At 49.9% G+C, this 22,550-nt stretch overlaps 3 protein-coding genes across 3 annotated transcripts; 1 reads left to right on the forward strand and 2 right to left on the reverse strand.

Annotated features, from left to right (window-relative positions):
• Window positions 1–9,151: 9,151 nt before the first annotated feature.
• Window positions 9,152–12,306, reverse strand: DEU56DRAFT_870115 (uncharacterized protein; the record flags this gene model as incomplete). The annotated part of the gene is made up of 9 exons (XM_041355603.1): window positions 9,152–9,576; window positions 9,652–10,026; window positions 10,073–10,444; window positions 10,493–10,706; window positions 10,757–11,456; window positions 11,503–11,708; window positions 11,760–11,986; window positions 12,037–12,236; window positions 12,299–12,306. The coding sequence occupies 9 exons, from the start codon at window positions 12,304–12,306 to the stop codon at window positions 9,152–9,154; spliced, it is 2,727 nt and encodes a 908-aa protein (XP_041211442.1).
• A 995-nt stretch (window positions 12,307–13,301) lies between these two features.
• DEU56DRAFT_910033 (uncharacterized protein) lies at window positions 13,302–15,403 on the reverse strand (the record flags this gene model as incomplete). The annotated part of the gene is made up of 3 exons (XM_041357143.1): window positions 13,302–14,275; window positions 14,322–15,302; window positions 15,355–15,403. 3 exons carry the CDS (start codon window positions 15,401–15,403, stop codon window positions 13,302–13,304), a joined length of 2,004 nt encoding a protein of 667 aa, XP_041211443.1.
• Window positions 15,404–17,224: 1,821 nt separating this feature from the next.
• DEU56DRAFT_753830 (uncharacterized protein) lies at window positions 17,225–21,117 on the forward strand (the record flags this gene model as incomplete). Its single annotated transcript, XM_041349742.1, has 19 exons — window positions 17,225–17,332; window positions 17,378–17,415; window positions 17,482–17,546; window positions 17,605–17,631; window positions 17,685–17,735; window positions 17,790–17,849; window positions 17,901–17,960; window positions 18,012–18,071; window positions 18,125–18,184; window positions 18,237–18,290; window positions 18,348–18,824; window positions 18,872–19,062; window positions 19,114–19,295; window positions 19,355–19,509; window positions 19,564–19,843; window positions 19,920–19,932; window positions 19,991–20,782; window positions 20,847–20,887; window positions 20,943–21,117. The coding sequence occupies 19 exons, from the start codon at window positions 17,225–17,227 to the stop codon at window positions 21,115–21,117; spliced, it is 2,889 nt and encodes a 962-aa protein (XP_041211444.1).
• Between the last annotated feature and the right edge of the window lie 1,433 nt (window positions 21,118–22,550).

Genomic DNA, 22,550 nt, shown 5'->3' on the forward strand with positions numbered 1-22,550 from the left:
GCCTTCTACTGGGAAGGCCTAAGTTTGAATTTTGGTTGCGCGAGCCATTAGGCATCAACGAGTCGCTGGCTGGCCTCAGCGAGGACTAGAAAGATGAGGGTACAGGTAAGTGCGAGACAGAGTAATCGTAAGACGAATAACTCGCGACTGGGATCATTGTCACCAGACATAACGTCAAGTGCGGCAGGGTGACCTGGGAAAGACGAGGGAACAGGGGGCTCGGTAGAGCTGGCGACGTCGAGGGGACGACGGACCCGAAGAGGGGGAATCTGGGTAGTAGACCCAGAGGCCCGACGGTCAGAGGGGTGAGGTGACGATCTGCTCCTACCAGGACGATTGTCCAGGGAGCGGTGATGAGAAGGGGGAGGGTCTTGACGACGAATACGACGGGGAGCATCTCGTCGTTGAACGTACTGTTCAAAGTCGTACGAGGCCCTACGAGTGTCAAACTCCTTGGCACGACTCTCAGCACGAAGGAAGTCGGTAAGTGCGTCAAGGGCAGCACCATTCCCATGAGGGGGAGTAGGCTGGTAGGAACGTCTGCTACGGTTCCCGCGTCGTTGAACACGGGAGCCTCCACGACCACGACCTCGGTCGCTGGAGGGGGCGATCTCGCCAGGTTCAGAACGAGGAGGAAGGGGAACATTATCCATGGGGGATTGGTGTGAGGGATGTAAGTCCGTGGTGGTAGACATTGGGGAACAGATGGGGGCTAAGGACGCTGATGGCAGGTAGCTAGGCGAAGGACTGGCATCCGCAGGGAGGTGGGCCCTATCCTTTATACGAGGGGTAACGGGAAGTATCGGGGATGACGAGGAAAAATCGTCGATCATCCGGTCGACTAGCGCGAATACTTGACGACGTGCGTCATCGGAGGAGGAGACCGTTGCAAGGGCCACATTTGTTAGTGGCTTGGGCATATTGCGAGGAAGGTGCTGGATACCTGGGACGCCCAGAGCTTCAAGGTATTGCCCTAGGGCCTCAAGGCGTACTACCTCGTGGTAGGGCAACCAAACACAATCGCCAGTCGAGTATTCGACTTCGAACATAGCGCTGGTGCCCTGTCCCTCATGTGAACGGATGCGGGACACAGACCACTCCTCGACACGTCCGATTTCGGAGATCTGTTTGATCTGCCGTCCCGGGAATCGACGGTCGTCGTTAGGAATGTGCGGGCGAAGTAATCGGGCGTGGAAAGCGGGGTGGAGTCCGCGTTGCTTGAGGTCGGAGGGAAGATCCAACAAGAACGAATTGTTCTTGTAGTCTTCCAGGATCTTGTACGGTCCGACATAATTAGGCGCGAGCTTGCGTGCGCGCCCTTTTGGCATCGAAAGGTTCTCTGTCGAAAGGTAAACCAAGTCGCCTTTGACGAAAGGCGATTCCATTCGTTTTTGGTTGGCAAGGGACGTGCTCTTGACCCGGGCAGCAATGATCGCGTCATGCGCCCTCTGGATCGCGTCCTTCATCTTCTGGGCGAATACGCGAACACCTGGGTACTCGGAGTTGGTGTTCCAGATCATGGAGGTGGGCTGGAATCCGTAGTTTAGTACGAAGGGGGGTTCCCCAGCCGGGCTGGAGCTGGCGGTGTTGATGGCGAATTCTATAGCGGGCAGTTTAACTGCCCAGTCAGTCTGAGTGGGGTGAACGCACTGTCTAAGCATCTGAGTTACCATGCGATTGGCACGCTCAGTTGCGCCGTCGGTTTGAGGGTGGAAGGACGTCGACATGCGAAGTTCTACGCCTGTGAGTTCGTGGAGCTTCTTCCAGAACGTGCTGGTAAAGAGGGTGTCGCGATCGCTGATGATGCGTGAGGGGAGGCCATGGAGTTTGTAGACGTGATGGAACATCACCTCTGCGATGTCCTTGGCCCGGTAGGTTTGTTTCGTCGGGGCGAGGTGCACCATCGACGTCAAGTGGTCGATTACGACCATAATCATGTCGAAGACGCTGTGTAGCGTCTTCGATTCTGGGAGTGGACCAACAAAGTCCACCCCAATCGCTTCCCAAGGGCGAGCGGGGATGTCCAACGTCTCGAGTAGGCCGTAAGGGAGGTGATTGGACGGTTTGGACGTCTGGCACGTTGGGCACGAGTCACAGAATGCCTTGACGTCGTCCGCGATACTCTTCCACCATACGTTCTCGCGTAGGTAGGTCAGCGTTTTTGATGGTCCTAAGTGCGCTAAGATTGAGTGAGCGTGCGAGATGATGATTTCGCGTACTCTACGATTGTTCACCTTAACGTCTGGGATGCAGAGGATACGCTTCTCGTTGCTTTTGAGCAAGATCCTGCGTTCGCCAACTTCAAAGTTCTTGAAGGCGGCAGGGTTCAGGAGGATCTGTTTGAAGAACGGGTCCTCGTCATATCGGCCAGCAATGGCCTCATGGATGTCAGTACTGGGGTCACCTAAGGATATGACCTCAGTTAGCGTTGCGGGGCTTTGGGACAATAAGTCCTCAGCTACACGTTGTGGGTCCGTGTTTGTTGCATTTCCCAATTTGGCGTCGCTGACTTGGTCTTTGTCCTTAGCGCTCATTGGCGCCTGATCCTTAGTGGGTACTGGTACCTTGCTGGTAAGTGCTCTTTGCATTCTAGTGGGGCCTATACTGATGGGTTTTAGTGCCTTGGAGGCTTCCATCCCGCCCTCTAGTGATCCTGGGTGGGGTTTACCCACTTTCAGGGTCACTTTGCGTATTCTGGAGACTCCAGGCGCTTCAGCAGCCCTCTTCCCTGCGAATTCCTCGGCAGGTGCGTGGTTTCCGGCTGTAGGTGACACCCTCTGACTGGGGTTACTAGGTATTGGGTCTCTGGGATCCGATGCCTCTAGGACGGTGGTCCGTACAGTCCCTCCCTGTTCTGCATCCTGGTGAGTTCCAGCGTCCGTACTGTCCATGGAGTCTGGTCTGATGTGGGCGGGCATAGTCGATGAGACGCCTTGCCTGGCCTCGACGTGAACGTCTGGTCTGTCAATACCTTCGAGGCTTAGGGCGTTGGAGGTAGGTTTTGAGGCTCTGGGATCAGGTGAGTCACGCCCTTTCTTCTTGTACGTTCTTCGTGGTGCTGACTCGACAGTGATTACTCGACGGGTTGCAATCCTCGCGGAACGCCTGGCTTCAGTTGCCCCCAAGAAGAGGGGGGTTCCAGTATATACTGGGGCGGATATGAAGTTGAGGAGGAGGGCACGGGGTACGTCCTCCTCTTCTATACTAACATACTCACTTGGGGCGCGAACAGTGCCTTTCGGCTCGTTGCTGTACATCCTGGACAGGGCATCAGCCAGGGTATTGTCCTCGCCAGGTATGTATATGATTTCGAAGTCAAATTCACTGATTACTTCTAACCATCTCACCTGGCGTGGAGACAGCTTTTTCTGGGTGGTGAGCCATTCGAGTCCCTTATGGTCGGTGAATATGCGGAACTTCACCCCGATAAGTAAGTGTCTGAAACGCTTCAGAGACTCGACGATGGCTAACAGCTCCTGTTCGTGGACAGGATAGTTTTGCTGGGCGGAATTGAACTTCCCCGATCAGAACGCTATCACATCCGCTGACGAGCGTTCGGGTCCTTGCGAGAGGACACCACTCGCACCTGTCAGGGAGGCATCGGTGCCAAGGTTGACTGGTCGGGAACCGTCTAGCGCGGTGGCGAGGTGCAGTGCGTGTCTGCGAACGTCACGATGAGCATGCACACAAGCGCGCACGAGGTCAAACGCCCTCTGATCAGTGGGTGACCATTCCCATCGCGTGGTCTGGGCAGCTACCTTTGACAGGTGCTGCATATCCACGCGAACGCCCTCACATCCAGCTGCAAGATAGCCTACTGACCCTATGAATTGCATAAGTAGTTCTTTTGAGGTAGGCGTCTTCCAGTTCAGGATCTTATCGACTTTGTGGGGGTCTAGCCGAATCCCAGCATCATCGATAACGTGTCCAAGGATAGCGAGTTCAGTTTTGAAGAACTGGAGCTTGTGCTCACTCAGGTAAAATTGATTCTTCCTCAAAGTATCAATTACTATCTTAATGTGTTTCACATGTTCTTCCGCAGAGTCTGAATAGACCACGATATTGTCAAGGTACACGTCCATGAAGACGCCTAAGTGCGGGCCGAAGATGTGATTCATGAGGGACTGGTACGTCGCCCCCGCGTTACAATCCCCTATTTGCATGACATAACTAATCATAGTTCCATCAGGTGTCGCAAATAGTGTTTTGTGAACGTCTTCTGGGACAACGCAGATCTGCTCGTACGCATCCTTTCCGTCTAGGAGCGAGCGGTAGGGATGCGAGGAGACATTGCGGAGTATAGTCTCAATATCTGGAAGAGGCGAGGCGAGTTTTCTCGTGTTCTTGTTTCGTTGACGAGTGTCTAGGACGGTGCGAAGCCTCAGCTCACCATCCTTCGATGCCTTCTTCATCATGATCATGGGCACGGCGTTTGTCCCGCTGAAGAATTCCCACCTACCCGTACGAATGTAGTCATCGCGTTTTGCCCTCCAGAGCGGGCGCATGGCTTCTGGACACTTAGATTGGCGCCAGGAATAAACCTGGTCCTCCTTTATCAAAGGTATCACATGGTTTATTTCTCGTATTGGAGGCAGGGGTGTCTCAATCGCTTCTTTACAGATATCCTTCGCGTAGTCGCGAAGTTCAGTGCGGTAGCGCTCGAGGACCTCAGATTCGAGGTTTGATCCTCGAAGTTCCGCGCCTCATATAGGTAAGGGGTCTAAACTTCTTATCTTGATTTCAGATGGGTTAAACCCAAGCAGCACCTGATGCTGGTAGAGGAAGGGCATGCCTAAGATGATGTCGTACGCCTCTAGGTTAGCTACGTCGAAGGTACGAGGGCCACTAATTTCTTGGTACTTGAAATTAACGGTAGTTGTGGCTTTCACCACACTCCTGGACCCAGCCACAGCCAGTTGCAGGGGGATGGGTTTGTCTAGTACTTCGTAGCGCAGCTTCAACTGGTCTACTACGGTTGATGACACGAAATCGGTCAACGAGCCCGAGTCGAGTAGTGCTCGACATAGGCGCTCGTTGATCATCACGACGACTATAATTGAGCGAGGGAGTAGGCGCGTGGTAGACTTGGGACGGGCTGCGTGTCATTGGAGGCTTCGAACGTTGGGTAACTCAGTGGAGGTACCCCCGCAGTACAGTGAGTCCGTTTCGTTTTCAGTCAAACTATCGCTATTAACGACGTTGTTGAGTGAGGGGGACTCCTCGTCCTCGGTCGATGACTCACAGGACATAAGGCTAGGGCAATCAGAGTCAGAGGCCGTTGACTGGTCACTCTGGTCGTCTCCAACGTCATCTGTGCTGATGACTCCGGGACGAGGTGTACTGTTGCTACTGCGGTGTTCATGTGGATTAGCAGCCTCGCGTTCCTGTCTGGTGAGTCCAAACCACTTGGGTTGGAACGAACTCTTGGTGATGATAAGGTCTTTGTAGTTCCGCAGTTTCAGATCGAGTAGCCACGCTACTGGGTCGAAGGTGGGTTCACGCAGCTGCTCGTAGTATACGAGGTACAAGTCATAATTATGCTTGTCGGAAAGCAGGTACGTGTTAGGACCACCCCATGTTTCAATACTGAATCTGTCACCTGCTAGTGGGTCGAAGATCTCATCAGTAGGTAGGGGCACCGCGGACCTCAGGCGCTCGATGAATCGCTGGAGTACCATGCCACGTAAGTCGTCGTCATCATTCTCTAATAGGTCCGTGCAGACAGCCATCCCATAGAGTCCGCTAGACACGCCTGCTTCTAAGGCCGCGGTTACTATGTCAGCGTTGGTCACTCCTACAGCGCTAGTTTGCAAGCTGGACACACGGGAACCGGGTTTGAATGGGAGTCGGTGACGAACAGGGCAGTCTTTTGCCATATGCCCCTTCTGTTCACATTCAAAACACTGATCGTTTTCTCTCAGGCGTCTCAACAGCTCAGGGCTTTTCTTAGGTCGGTCTTTGGACGGTTTCCCATGAGCGCGGCCTGAAGGTGTGTTGTCACGCCTTTGACCTTGTGATTGGTGTCGTGGGCTGACAGCATTCGCAGATAAGGATTGGGTTCGCGGACGACGGTCGCCACGGTCATTACGTCTATGACGAGGGTCGCGTCTTTCATCTCCAACGTTCTGGTTCGCGTACCCAGCTGCGAGGGTTGGGTTCAATGCCAGCAAGACGTTAGGGTCCTCCATATTCTCTAAGAAGGCACGTTCGGTACGTAGTGCCTTTCGTTCAATTGTTTCTAGGTTGAACGTGTTGGGCTCGTAACCCTTGTCAACCAGGGATGCCTTTATATAAGGCTTACAGTTTGTCCAGAACTGTCTGACAATCTCGCGCTCATCAACGTCTCCAGCCGTATCGGCGAGCTCGCGAAGTCTCCTCAGGTAGTCCCTTACTGTCTGTCTACCATCCTGCTTACATTCCAGGAATCTTTGATGCTGCTGCATGCGGAAGTCAGGGGGGAAAACGTAGTCGAAGAGTAGTTCGAAAAACTCGGTGAGCTGGCATTTTCTCTTTAGGTCGAGAATGTCACGCTCAAATAGTTTATATGCCTGCCCTCCCATATATTTCCCCAGCATACGCACGCTCTGTGATGAGGTGAGCTTGGCTCTAGTTTTCCAGTCTCTGACTTCTCTAACCCACCTTTTGAAGGTAGAGGCATTCGCCTCTCCATTATAGGTGAAGGGGGGTTCTAACTTCAGGAATCCCTGCTGATACTTCAACAGGGTGAGTCTCACGCGGTGCTTTCGACGTGCCAGTCGCTTGGTGCGTTTGGTGTCTACATCGTCACTTGAGTGATCTGACTCAGGTTCTAGGTCAAGGAACTTTGAGCTGAACTCATCCGTGGACCCAGAAGATTCCTTGTCGGGGGATTGCTTTCGGGTGCCTCGTTTTGTGCCCTTGCTCTTCCTCTTCTCAGTTTGGTGAGTTTCAACCGTTTCTGAGTCCCCGTCCGTTGACTCGGTAGATGATTCTTCAGACACTTTGGTCACCCCATTTTAGACACCTCTTAGGTTGATTGTGGCCTATAGAGATTTGTACCTAAGAGGTATGTTTCTGATGGTCTCTCCAATGTTCCATGGTCCTTCCCTATTATGTTTGTGGACCAAAGGAGTATGTATGGTACATAGACCAAAGATGTTTGGGAACATGTCATGGAAAGTACCATAGGGTACTTTGGACCATATATCTAATGGATTTTCCCAAATATATAGGAGTGTCTGGGGTCTAGAATCCACCTAAATTTTCAATAGTGTGTGGTAGTTTTTTGTTGATTCTGATGGTGAATAGCCTTAGACTACAATGAACCTCTGTGTTATATCTAACATATATAAGCATATAATGGCTAGCTTTGTGGATTCAATTGTGTCTTGCTCAGTTTGGTCTCCCTCTTGCTCTTCACAGGTATGTAAGGGTGACAGAGAGTTCGAAGGGGATTAGGAACACCAACCCCCTCATCTATATCAAATGCATATGCCTAGTCAAAGGTCATGTGCGACGATACTTACTCAAACAAATCCTGGAGCATTGCAACACCAGAGTTCCCCCCCGTCTATATCAAATACATATGCCCACGCTTTCATAGTCAAAGGTCATGTGCGACGATACTTACTCAAACAAATCCTGGAGCATTGCAACACCAGAGTTCCCCCCCGTCTATATCAAAGGTCATTTGCGACGATACTTACTCAAACAAATCCTGCAGCATTGCAACACCAGAGTTACCCCCCCCCCCCCCCTCATCTATATCAAATACATATGCCTAGTCAAAGGTCATTTGCGACAATACTTACTCAAACAAATCCTGGATGGCTCATTCGTTCTGGCGAACTACAAAGACATTATAGCCTAGGTAGGGCGAACCATATATTATTTACGGTGGACCACGAAGACATTATAGCCTCAGTAGGGCGGATAATACACCATATTGGGCAGACCACCGCACCATTATAGGGAGGACCATATGCCATGTGGGGCAGACCACAATGACATTATAGCCTATGTAGGGCTGACTAGGGCAGACCGCAAAGACATTATAGCCTACATAGGGCAGACCGCAATGACATTATAGACTGACTAGGGCAGACCATACACCATATAGGTCGGACCACAGTGACATTATAGACTGACTAGGGCAGACCGCAAAGACATTATAGCCTACATAGGGCAGACCGCAATGACATTATAGACTGACTAGGGCAGACCATACACCATATAGGTCGGACCACAGTGACATTATAGACTGACTAGGGCAGACCGCAAAGACATTATAGCCTACGTAGGGCGGACCGCAATGACATTCGAAGACATTATAGCCTACGTAGGGCGGACCATATGTCATGTAGGGCAGACCACAATGATATGATAGACTGACTAGGGCAGACCGCAAAGACATTATAGTGGGTGATAAACCGGGGAGGATGGGGGGCACTCTAGCAAATAGATAGGTGATGAACCTGGTGCTTGTCATGTAGGGCGGACCCACGCACAATTATGGGCTACCTAGGGAGGGCCATATGTGATGTAGGCAGACCACAATGGGACAGGGGGGTGCCCTAGCAAACAGGTGGGTTATGAATCGGGGAGGACGGGGGGTGCCATAGCAAATAGACGGGTGATAAACCAGGGCGGACGGGGGGTGCCATAGCAAATAGATGGGTGATGAACCAGGCGCTCTAGGAAATAGATTGGTTTTGAATTGGGTGCACAACCATTGTTCTTCTCATCCTGCATTGCAAGAGAGCGCTGGCAGGTGCACCATGGGACGGGAGGGTGAAGAGAACATACCTGCATCTGGTTCATGTTCACAAAAATGTCCTGCCCTTGAGTCGGCCGTGTCCCTACCTTCGAAACAACCTCACATCACTGGTATCATTCATGCACAATGTCTATGATTAATAGAGCCTATTGTACAATGTTTTGTAACATGTCTTGTCATTGCACAATTTACACAATGTGTTTTGATAAATTAACTGCCTAAGCTTCCGTATACGGTAATATTTGTGTTACAGTCACGCTGTGACAGGGGGCCGGAAGCTAAGGTGGGCCGGAAGCTAAGGTAAATGTCACGAGTTTTATTTTTGCACAACTCAGATACAATAGAACAGAGGATGTGACAGAGAATATATTATTAAACAATACACTGCAGAATGTTCTAAATGTTGCGCCGCTTGTGTAATGAGTTTATGGGGGAAGAAGGCATGAAGTCATCACCAATGTCATCCAAGTCATCCAAGTCATCTGTGAACTCCGCATTCTGACCATACCTATATTCATCCGCTAACGCGATCTCCTCGATAGCATCCATCAGCTCCTCATCTTCAATTTCGCCATACTCCAGGTCACTCTCACAATCACCCTCTCCGTCTCCTTCCAGACTCTCGTCATCATCCTCACCCCGAAACGACAATCGCGCCTGATTATAAGCGGCTTGAACCAAAGCTTCGTCAGAGGGTCCCCAACTCGCAATCATAGGCCACGCGCACGGAATGTTTTGAACCTTTTTCTTCCAGATGACGCAGATGTCGAGAAGTTCATCTGCGCGAGATCGAAGGTGGAAAAACATCACTGGATCTGCGACTGTGAAGTAATATTAGATACTGTTAATAACATTGCACGCTGACGCACCTGCTTTATGCAAGGCAGTTTGCGTACTGTCCCACTCTGCTAACATCCATTCTTGAATGACGGCCCTCTCCCGCGTCAGTCGAGCCTCCTCCTCATTGCACCGGTCTACTTCAAGTTGCAACCGGATACCATTCCTGACCGTGTCATCCGATAGCCACGCTGGAGGGTTCAAAGTGTCGTCATCCAGCCCAACGTCTTGCCAGATGTCGTCATCAACGTCGAGCTGGAAGATGCCATCGCGCGGGATGATATGAGGTGGAACAGCAGAACGGGGTGCTCGCCGCTGTTGTATAAGAGACCGTAGTTGAGAGCACAAACCGTTGTAGGTAGTAATTAATTTGAGGATGCCAGGCTCTCGGCGTTTGATTGAGTGTTCGGTATTCGCATGAAGCTTACGCTCAGCTGGAGAATTATGAGATGCATCACTGTAAACAAACTATCAACGCACCATTGACCGTGGCTCTGTACGATCTCTCAAGTCTCTCAAGTTCAAATTTTCGTTGACGAAGGCGATCACGGATGCGAGTCTTGATTGCGAGCGCATTCAAGCGAACTGTAAGGTAAGTATCCTTCTTCATCTTCTCCAGGTTGACCTTGTCCTCCGTTCCAAGTGCCGCTCGACGACGTCGGAGAGTGTCAGAGGTTTTTTTATACCGGGACCGAGCATCTGCAAGCTGCAGACTGACTTCCCCAATGTTAGGGACACGGACACCATGGAGTTGCATCTCGAGTTCGTGTATGGAGGCCTCCTGAGTTTGTAGCGTCTTCTCTAGTGCTAGGATGATAGTGATAACCTCCGCTGCCTTGTTCCTAGATTGTCCTACATGGCGTTCAGTTAAACAGTAGGCACACTCAATTATCTACATACGTGGTGTGGGTCGCGTCTGGTGATCAACCTGGGCCTTCCACTCTACACGGAGGGCATTCTCGTCCAACTCCAAGGCGTGCAAACGGTCCAGCGCATCATTCTTCTTCGATTGACAGTGGATCCAACGCCGATGGAGCCAGTGTCCGAATCCTTGCAACGATTTTGAGTCTAAGTGGCGAATTTGAGTATCGAGGACAAAAAGTCGCTGATTAAACTTCGCCGAAGAGTGAGATAAATAGACGGATTAGAAAAAAGAATACGCACCCCTGAAACACGCAAGGAAGGGATGAGAGGCTTGAGGAAACTCCATAACCGCTCGCATCCCTCGCCATCAGACAAGCCGAATCCCTCGCGCTTCCTAGGGTGGTAAACAATCTGACACGCCCACTGGTGACCATAGGCATGGAACACAGCTACAGCAAATGCGATGCGAGATAGAATGGAATCATCCATGAAGTTCCACTTGCGACAGCTCCGTTCGAGCTGGCATCCGATGTCGTACAAAAGCCCGATTGTCATCTGAGTGGGGATGTGTTTGAACAACCGGTCCAGGAGAGCAAGCGCATAATGTTGCTTTTCGCCCGCAGATGTCAGGTTCGCAATCCATAGGACACGATCATGTCTGCAAACCAGTGCCATGAGGCCAGTATCGGTAAAGAAACGAGTACTCGCCTTCTCCCTCTTTTCGTCGGCAGCAATGAAGGAGTCGCCACATCCATTCAAGACAGATACTGGTATGCGCATGCCCTCCTCATAGCCATCTTCATCAGGTTCCGCCCTCGAGGTCCTTGCTTGTCGTCTGTCTCTGCGACACCTTTCAACAAAATCTTCCATTGCTTTCAAATCGTCCGTCGGTACAAAGAAGGATGGTGTCGGGTTGGGAGGATCGCTACCAGCAGCACCGCGAGGATTTGCAGAGCGTTTCTGTGTAAAGCACGCGTCAATGCAAACGATAACATCTGGCCTACAAATGATTAACTGATGTAGTAGCATAGTAATAAATCACATACATAGGAAGAGAACCTCTCGCTCCGTTTCGCCAATCGTTCCCTCCAAAACAGAGTGGGCACCGCGAGCGCAGATACTCACTAGGTTGGTCCACGCAGGCACCATCTTTCCGGGAACCAACCACGAGTGTAGCGATGTGATTCTGAGCCAATACGGTCAAGACCTGGTACCAGTGGAACGCATTGCTGAAGCGACGCCGTAAGTTATTCTGTAGGAAGGTTGAGTATGGATATGCAACCACGAGAACATAAATGTCGACCTTAAGCCTCAACTTATATTTCATTCCGTCAAGAAAAGTCTCCAGCGCATCACACCACGCCGTTTGATTGGGGGACTGACGAAGAAAAAGAAGGCGGACGAACTCGAGAAGTCGTAAGTCCACTGCCAGGGAGGGTGCCAGGGGCGCGCATGGAAAAAGCCCGCGACGAAGAAGCTGAAGCGGGGCAGGTGAACAAGGGCAGGCGATGATGGTGATTTCCTCGAAAGCTGTAATATACATGAGATTAATGTTAGAAGAGAAAAAAATGATAACACACCATCAAAAAACACGCATGCAACTTTGATGTTACGAGTTCTGCACCCAGTCCCGCACTCCCCATCAGTCCGATGACGTATGGCTGGCATGTTGGCATGACGTAGCGATACAGTCTCTTGAAGGTATGACAGATAGGGCACTATCATGGCCGGAATTATATCATCTGACCACCTGCGCCACTGATTAGCCCTTTTTTGGGAGCTGGTGAGACGACGGGGAGAAGCGTCAATAGAAAAATGTATTGAGTCGCTGAAGGGAAACACAGGTCCATCATCCCTCTGTCCGGGTTCCGTCCTACGTATGGGTGATGAACGACGCGGCCTTTGCTGTGCTAGACGTTGTCGTCCTGGCAGAACTAAGATGGGTGGTGGGCCAGGAAGATAGAGGTCGAGTTTTTTTGTCTCGCGGGGACGTTTCCATCTATTGACCATCCAAGGTTCGCAAATGATAGCAGTCGGCTGATGTATCGACGGTGGTGAAGAATGGTGGGTTGTTGCCTTATGACGTCGAGGTTTTGGACGGCGGACTGCCATAGCGTAATACCTTAAGACTCGAAGTCAACAAGGCAGGAAACAGTGACACGAAGTCAACAAGGGAGGAAACAGTGACACGAAGTCAACTAGGGAACTCAGCCCACGGAGGCGCAGTCTGGGGAAGTTTGATTGTAGTGACCGATGGTGGCGGACGTTGATGGACGAAGTAGGATCACTAGTGAAAAATCAAAATAATCACATTGGGCTGAGAAATCACGAAGCTTAATTCAATTTATTCCAGACTACACCAAAATACTTCGGGATCGTTCAATGGCGCTTAACGATAGGGCCAACTCGAAGATCTTGAAAGCAGATCGAGTCTGATTTGAATGCGGATAAATTGTGGTAAGTGTGTTGGTGAGTCCAAATGTGTTGTTACTCGGATCCTCACGTGGTTATACTATGTTGTTCCAGAAGAAAGGGTGAGCCTTGCTGTCAGAGTAATGTGAAGAACGCAAAGTGAACTCACCGCCCCATCATCGTGATGAGTCTCTTGCTCAATGTCTGAAACATGTACGCAGTGAGTAGGTATCTTGATCTCGTAAAGCCAAAGCTCGTAAATCCAAAGAGGAAAATAAATGTTACAGATCGTAATGCCGGAGTAAGATCATAGTCCGCTGATGGTAACCATACAAAACCGGATAATGGAGCACGAAGGAACACAACAGCATGGATTTGATTGTAAGGTAACGAGAACGGACAACAGAAAATACGTCAGGACAACTATATGGAATCATGATTGCATGGGAAGCGAATGGGGTATGATTGGGGGCCTGCCGAAATGATCAAAAAATGTCTGCACATAAAATGCCGTCGCCACACGCTTGACTTCCCAAGATTTTGTATCTGTGAAGTTGTCTGATGTCAGCGGGGTCGTAAGAAGAGGCGGCACGCCATCCCAATCGCAAAGCAGTAGGCGAAAATTCTCCACGTAAGGAAGACAGCCCTGCAGGGTGTTATCCCACAACCCGTAGTGTTCCGACGGAAACGGCTCTGACCACATCACTAGACCAGCGTCGCCCGGGAAGATGCCATGGAGGAGTTGCTCGCGACCAGCTGGATCATCTTTCCATTCTCTCCGTGCCAAGTGACGGTCAAGATCCCTCAACTCGTATCGAAAGCCGAGTTCAAACAGCTCCCATGTGACCTTCTGAGCTAGAAGTGCGGAAGGATTAGTAAGACTGGCGACAGAAAATTGTTCACCCCGAAATTCCACAACTCCATCTGGGGAAAATACATCGCCCTGAGATTCTAGCACATCATCGCCGAACAACTCCCGCATCACCTGCTTCCGCTTCTCGGTAGCTGTAAGACCCCTTCTGTCAGGATCTTTCTCCCTATGAGATTGTGGGTTGGCAGAAGGCACACTACCAAGGAAGTCGCGCCATAGTTGAGGAGTGGGATAAGTGCGTGGAGGATCGTGGTCGACTCGGCCTACCCACAGCGCACGACATGCAAGCCAATTGGCAAGGTATACTTGCAGACGTTCAGCCAGTTTGGGGCCGATAAGAAGAGCAGGCTCAGGGAATCTATACCCCCGATCAATAACGTAGGGCGTGTGAATGCGAGACTGGTCCTTGATTGCAATTTTCATCGCAGCTTCCCAATGGAGGTTCGGCGGCGGAAGGTAAGGAGTGTCAGGGTCTTGCCACTTGTTCCTGGATTCGCCTGACTGAGCAGGACGTGCAGGGCGAGCTTCAATGGAGTCTAAAATGATGAGTATCCAACGTGCACAAAAGAAAGAGGCGCTTACATGGTTGGTGTTTTGGCTTACTCTTCTGTCGAGATGGCGCCTTGCCAAGACTAGATACTTTAGGACCGGGATTCGAGCTGGACGATGGTTGAGGGATGGCTGCCTCGGGGTCTAGATGTGTTGTGCCTGCGTATAGGCGGCGAATGTGCACATGGCGATCACGACCACCGGGACCACGGTGTATGACTTCGAATGGGCGAACTTTCCTGCCCTCCGCGTACATGCCAATTATTATGTGATCAGGACGGGTAAGTAAGACAGGTTCGACAATCGTCATGCTCGGGGGAATGTACGCGCTTGAACGAACATACCAAACGGGGACGCCGGCGCAGAATAATTTCTCGCAGACGTCGCTACTCTGCACGAAAGCACCCATCCATTCGCCCCGAACATTATGACGAAAGCCTGAAGTTGTGAGAGGTTGAGCTTCAAGTCCCCAGTCGAGGTAAGAGTATATATCGAGAAAGAGACGCTGAGCATCGGTGACGAAAATGAGAAGATCACGGAAAGTGAGGGGGTGGGACTTTAAGCGTGCGACAGCGTGTCGGAGGGACATCAGGCGGCCGTATATGACTTGGCCTCTGTCTGGATGAACCTTTCGATAATCGCGGAGTCGTTGTTCCGCCAGTTTGAAGAGGGATTGCAAGCCGTCGACTTTATCTGATGCCAGTGTGCCCACAGGAAACGAATTCCCGGGAATGGGCTGAAGGTCATCCCGGGTAGGGGTGAACCAAGCCCAATGAAGCGGGTGAGGATATGGAAATGCCTCCTTTCGAGGTATGCAAGCGGCATGGCAAAAGGTATCGTCGTAAGCCTGAGGCCATTGGAAGCAGTCGATCACGCCAAAGCGACCATCTGCACGGGCTTGTAAAATTTCTGGCTCGAAGTGATGGAATTCCGGCACGAAATGCATATTGGGAGTCGTGATAACCAGATTGCCCTGCACGGCAACGGTGCGAGCGTCGAAAGCTTGTAACCAAGCTGTTGGAAACTTTGGCGTCAGCACATGAAAGGCAGACAGAGAAACACATACCGTCTGAGATAACGGTATTCGCTTTGAACAATGTCAGGGCATTGGGCATGATGTGTGCTAGAAATCTTAAGCGCGCAACGCAACGAACAAGTGAAAAAGTAGACATACCGTGTATCTGGATGCGGAGTATAATCGTGGGAGTTAGAGTCGCTGACCACCAAGAGAGCAATAACGCCAGGATAAGGATGTGAGAGGAAATCAGTAAAAGTTAATGAAAGACAAGTATATACCTCACCAGCTGTGAGACGCTCGATGTAAATGTCAAAGAAAAGACGAGGGGTGCAGATAGATTCCAGACGCAAAGCACTCCCGAGGAAGATCTTCAACCCTACTGGTGCAGCAACAGGTGAGCGACCAGGGCGATCCTCCAGACATGCAGTCTAGGAGTGTTGGACCAGCGACGCGTAGTCAACTGATCACTTGATGTGAACGGCACGAAGCCAGTTCAGATGGGTAGAAGTCGTAGTCGAGGGAACCTGGGGGGACGAGAGACACAGCGATGAGAATGAAGATAGAGGAACAGCGAGAGTAGTTAGTAGCAAAAGAGAATATCACCAAGTGGGAAAATCCCAAATGAAGTTCCGACTAAACATGAGCGGCAAGTTCAATTGTGGGAAAGTCCCATATCCGAGTCTTTCCACTTACTCAATCCATCGTCTCAATTGTCCTTCGTCGTCTCAATCGTCCCCATCCATCACCCTACTACCGTTATCCTTCGCCCCGACCACCGCACTGGACTCCCTGGCTCCATATTTTTTTGAACTGGCTTCGTGCCGTTCGCGTCCAGCGATCAGTTGACTACGCGTCGCTGGTCCAACACTCCTAGACTGCGTGTCTGGAGGATCGCCCTGGCTGCTCACCCGTTGTTGCACCATTAGGGTTGAAGATCTTCCTCGGGAGTGCCCTATATGTTCTATCCGCTCGATCGTGCTTGGAACTTAACATCGAGCACTCTCAGTTAAGTGCACACATATTTCTATTCCTCCACTGCTTTCTGATTTCCTTCATGTCTTCTCCGTATTCGCAGCTTCGTGACCCGGTGGTCTTGGGGCACTCTACTTCCTTCCCTGCAACATTAAATTTTCGTTTTTATCGGTAAGTCTGGTTCTCTATCCCTCAATGCGTCCATTCGATCCATGAATGCAAACTTGTATAGCAGGCTTCAAGCACAAATCACCGCTGATGGCAATCCCTCATGTGGCTTACATCGTCTTCTCTTCAAGAACTTTTAACTTGGAGCGTAATTGTATCAGAATGGTCAGTCTACCGCACATTCTACAGTATGCACTCGTACTCATAGCTATTAATGCAGATCTATAACAGGCTTTTTTACCGTCTTCCCTTTTGGAACTATTAGCTTACAACGTGATTGTATCAAAAAGGTCGGTCTAGTGCACGTTCTAGAGTAGAGTCTGGTGTTCATAGCTATCACACAGATTTTCTCAACAATCTCCGTGTTCTCTGCCCTGTCATTACCATTAATTTGGTTCCATTTCGGTACTTACTTAACATGTCCCCTGAGCGATCGGTGGCGCCAACTTGGTCCGGCTGTCAGGTGTTTTATATTGTAACTTTATTTCTTCATGATTAATCATGATTATTTGGACAACCAGTGTCAAGCGAATAGAATCCTTCCATAGCGTTTCATCACACTAACCGCCTTCGGGTCTTGTCATTGTATATATAATGCTATCTGATCCCTAGGTATCCTCTCAATTTCTAGTTTTACATTTGCTCTTACATTTCTGAACTCTTCTTTCGCGTATTCTCACCTGACTTCGTGTCGGTGAAATAAAATTGTCGAGAAACTTCGTGTTTCTTTCAACGTATCTTCTTCGTGTCTTCGTGACCACGAGGAACAGTCTCTAATATGCCTCTTACTACCCGCTCTGGGCGTCAGCCAAAAGCGCCACTTCGAGCCGACAATGATGGCAACCAAGCACGTTCACGCCCTGGTCCAAAGTCGGCCAACGCCAATGTAAGGCTATAGGTGTCATTTTGCTATCTACTGACTCGATGTTAGATACCTCGCCCTCGCCCTAAGCCTCGTGCCCTGGCAAGGTCCGCACATACTGACCCTATGACATCATCTGCTGAGGAAGAAATTTTCTTTTCCAATTTCGCCAGGCGCTCATTCGTCAGGAACAAGTCCAATGGCGCGAGTGAGGATCCCGAGGCACAGTTACCTGACAGTAAGTTCGCTGATTCTTACCGAGTTCCACCTTCTGACTACTGCTCATCATTCCGCAGATGGTACAGATAATGATACACCGCTAGGTGTGTTTTCTTTTTTCGTTTTAAACTTTAAATAACTCTTGTCCCTCAGCTAGTGTCAAGCACGACGGTGCTGTTCTCGACAATGAGAGTGACACAGGGTACAGGTATTGTTCTTCCATCTGCAGAATAGTTTTCAACGTTAACATGTTATATTGCAGTTCTATCCAATGGTGAATGTAATGGTCCTGCAGCGACGAATGAAAGGGAGACAACAACCGGTAAGTCTTGTTATATATTTTATGGTACAACATCAACATATTCCATTACAGCTCTGTCCGACAGTGAAATTGGCAATCCTGGAGCGACAAATGAACCAGATGAGACTGGGGGTGATTTTTCTTTAAACTTGTCATGGTACACTGCTGATATATTTATTATAGCTCAGTCCGACGGTGAGCACAGCAGTACCATAGCAACGAACAACCGGGTCAATTCTGCAGGTAGGTTTCGTGTCATATTTTGTTGTGAAATGACTAAACATGTCTGACTACAGTTCCGTCCTCGAATGAACGCGATGGTAATGCAGCGGTGAATGAAAGGGTCATGAACGCATGTAAGTTTCGTCATCCAAATCGTGGTACATAAACTAACATGATTTATAAAAGCTCCATCCAACGGTGACAGCGTGATTCAAACAAACGAAAGGGAGAAAACCGCAGGTAGGTTTCATTATACATTATGCAGTACACAGCTCATATGTTTTGTAACATCCATAGTCATTCGCCCGCGCAGATCCGGTGCTCAAAAGTCATACTTTCCTTCCCACGAGGGGAAATCCACAGAGAGCTCTGGTTCTGATAGCGATTGGGCTGAAACAGAAGAGCGACGCAAGAAGGCAGAATCCCGTGCAGAGTCCCCCAGACTGTCTGCAGAGGGACAGCAGAAGGGACAAGCAGTGGCAGAGGCACCCGACCATGATGATGATTCCGAGGGCTGCGACGAAGAAGACAGGCTTGAAGAAGGCGACGAGACCACACATAAAGCAGGCAGACTATCTAAGGAAGCCATTTTGGCAGTGCATGATTTTGGGAAGAGGGTCCAGGCGGAAGCGACCGAAATTGGCGAACGGTTTGGGAAACATCGGCAGGTCATTCTGACGGAGGCAGGATTAGCGAGGAAAGCAACTCGCAAGGAGTCCATTTGGAACCAGCATCAAGCCTGGTTTAAAACTGTGCTGCACCTGTCCAAAGCAGGTATGTTATTGCGTTGAATGTTCGTATCTATATTCATACCCTTTCAGCGAGCTTGCAGGCATGGAAAGCCAAGCAAGCTGAGCATTATCACGCCCACTCATACAAGGACCCTAAGAACGCGGCTCTATGGAAGCAGATCCGAGAGCATTTTGATCATGCGATTGCCACTCCTGACGGTCTATCCTCTCGCGAATCATGCAGTCTTATGATGGCAGTTCGTGAGATGTTTGCAAAATCGGTGAGTGCTATTTCGGTGATTAATGTTCATTGGTAACGCGACCTTCTCAAGGCTTTGTACTGGCACCACACATATGGAATTCATGTCGCTGGTATTGTTATTTATCCAGGTGATGAGGAATCTGGCCGCCAGGCCTCCGGTTTTTTTGCGGGGTCAGATATTGTAAAGGCCCTCATTGATGCTCAACGGGTAGATGCCAAGCATATGATAGATGAGATCACGACAATCCTCAAGTGGGTTTTGTTTTTACTCAAAGGCTACATCATCCTGACATACTTGGGGTATATTACAGGTACAAGGACTTAGAAGCTGCGCAAGCAGCAGGCAAGAATATTAAATTTCTTCCGCCGCCTGCCCCAGCCTCCAACGCCTCGCTTCTACGCAACGGTAAATCTGACAGGGATAGAAATCGCATGGTTGCACCTGTGGTTATCAGCGAAGCATTCGGTTTGTATCTCTCACCTGATCCTACTGCCGCTGTGCTCACATTTTTTTTGGTAGCTGATGCTGGTCATGCATTAAAGACTTCGAATAGTCGATGGATGACAATGCTTGACGTCCTATACTCGACAAGGTTATGTATTCATGACTGGCCCGCAGGAGTTCCGCCCCCTGGCCCTGATTTCGACCTCAAATCGCTGTCCGCAAGTCAGTTGCGTGCCCTTGTGGGTCCGTATCTGAGGATCCATCTTGGTGATACGTATGAGGCTGAGTTGGGCCGAGATGAGGATGAGGATGACAGCGATGCAGAGAAAGCGAAGATGGCCAAGCGGAAAGGCAAGTCCAAGAAGTCTGATGAGCATCGATGAACAAAGGGCGCGGTTGTGGAGGTGCCTGATGTTCTCTTGTCTATCCAGGATTGGAGTCCTCGTGCGTTTTCCAGTATTCGGAACCGCACAACAATTAATATCTTTACACTACAGTTCAGATGCAAGACCTCACCTCGTACACTGGCGAGGTGTACACAATCCCTCTCGTCATTGATACAGATGGTGTCATCTTACGTCGTCTCAAAGATTCAGAGAAATTTATCAAGGACCTCCCTCCCCACGTTACTCGCAAGCAACTAGGCAAGACGATTCGTGAAGAGTATCCGACCTCAGATGCAAGTGCAGAGCACTCGTTCCCAGAGGCTTCGCATCCTAACTTGGGAAATTCACGGTCCAATTCAAGAGCTTTGCACTCACACCAGCAGGTTTCGCGTACACATGTTACAACTCCACGCGCCAACTCGAGGGCTCCGCGCTCTAATCTTGGAGCTCCAAGGGCTACGCGCCCCCCCAACTCTGGGGCTTCGCGCTCAAACCAAGGGGCTTCGCGCTCAAATCAAGGGGCTTCGCGCTCAAACCAAGGGGCTTCGCGCTCCACTGCTGGGGCTTTGCGCTCCACTGCTGGGGCTTTGCGCTCTACTGCTGGGGCTTTGCGCTCCAATCAAGTTGTCACTAGGCACATGGACTATGATGATCTCACTGACTACAATAACCTCCCAGCCGATTATGACGATATCCCACCATCATCTCCTTTTTTGCCTGCTACGCCTCGAGGTTCAAATACAGCCCATGGACGACACCAGTACAACCGCCTGCGTGAAGACATCCGCCATTCATTCGGCTCTAAGTCAGACACTCGGAAACGACCTCGTGGTGATTACGAAACTATAAGTGAGGTCGACGAAATCGAGACTGGCATGGTGGAGGATAGGCGTTTGGCCAGGATGCACGTATGTCGCCTACATCTTTATTTTATTTTATTTATTCAATCTCACATACCTTTCATAATCGCAGGACAGGACAAGCGTGGATCAAAGGTCCACTCGTGGTCATCAGTACGTTGCAATTCTATTGTCATTTTTCGGTGCTAATGGATCCCCATTCACTTAGGCGTAAGCCAATTGCTGGTGCTCCATCAATGGCACATTCAGGAGCCGTCACAAATAACAACACTGCGCGCTTAGCATCTCGTTCGTCAGTGGTACCCTATGCTGATCGCTCGCCTTCACGCCAGCACGGCCGTCGAGTTCCTGTCGAAGCTGAGTATGAATTTGACTCCTACTGATCTTTATAGCATGTACATCATTCTCGCATGTTTTGGTTTTGATCCTTGCTGGGTTGTGACTTATCGTGCTATGTTTTAACCTCGCTCATTCGTGTTCTGACCAGTCGTTCATCATGTTATGCCCTTCATACATATGCGTATGCCCCTTCATCACTTATGCTTTATGTTTTTTTTTTACTGTCACATGCATACTATGATTAGACAAGTGATAGACATTGATCAAATATTACTATGATTTTCCTGCCGTCGAGGCCTAAAATGTTGACAATGTTTAGCTAGGAAACTGCATGGGTACGGGTGTTCTTTTTCTCTAATGTGTAGCTGTCCAGTGGTGCCCGCATGCCCGCACTTGAACCACACATGTCACATGACAATATTGGATTACAAAAGTACAGAACAACTTGGTTTCTAGATGTTCGAAGTGTGACCTTTCAAATTTGCAAGTCTTTATATGAATTCTCAATGGGTTTAGGTACAGATTCTACACATGCTGCCACACTAATGTAAAGTGCATTGTAGTGCCATCTCCAACAATATATTCTCACTTCATCAAATCATTGTAAAGTAGGCTCTATTAATCATAGACGTTGTGCATGAATGACAACAGCAATATGAGGTCATTTCGAAGGTAGGGATATGGCTGACTCAAGGAACAGGACATTCTCGTGCGCATGAACCAGATGCTGGTTCATTCTCTTTATCATGCTCCCGCCCCACCTGCCAGTGCTCTTTTGCAATGAGGGACGGGAAGAACAACAGTTGTGCACCCAGTATCTATTTTGTAGAGTGCCCATGTTAAGACCATGCTTGAAAGCGGGATATGACAGCCCAGTTCATCACCCATCTATTTGCTAGAGCGCCCGGTTCATCACCCATCTGTTTGCTAGAGCGCCCGGTTCATCACCCATCTGTTTGCTAGAGCGCTCGGTTCATCACCCATCTGTTTGCTAGAGCGCTCGGTTCATCACCCATCTGTTTGCTAGAGCGCCCGGTTCATCACCCATCTGTTTGCTAGAGCACCCCCGTCCTCCCCAGTTTATCACCATCTATTTGCTAGAGCGCCCGGTTCATCACCCATCTGTTTGCTAGAGCACCCGGTTCATCACCCATCTGTTTGCTAGAGCGCCCGGTTTATCACCCATCTATTTTGTAGAGCACCCGGTTCATCACCCATCTATTTGCTAGGGCACCCCCGTCCTCCCCGGTTTATCACCATCTATTTGCTAGAGCGCCCGGTTCATCACCCATCTGTTTGCTAGAGCACCGGGTTTATCACCCATCTGTTTTGTAGAGCGCCCGGTTCATCACCGTTCTATTTGCTAGGGCACCCCCGTCCTCCCCGGTTTATCACCATCTATTTGCTAGAGCACCCGGTTCATCACCCATCTGTTTGCTAGAGCACCCGGTTCATCACCCATCTGTTTGCTAGAGCA

Source organism: Suillus clintonianus, assembly GCF_016758775.1.
Source record: "Suillus clintonianus strain FC179 chromosome Unknown DEU56scaffold_16, whole genome shotgun sequence".
Lineage (NCBI taxonomy): Eukaryota > Fungi > Basidiomycota > Agaricomycetes > Boletales > Suillaceae > Suillus > Suillus clintonianus.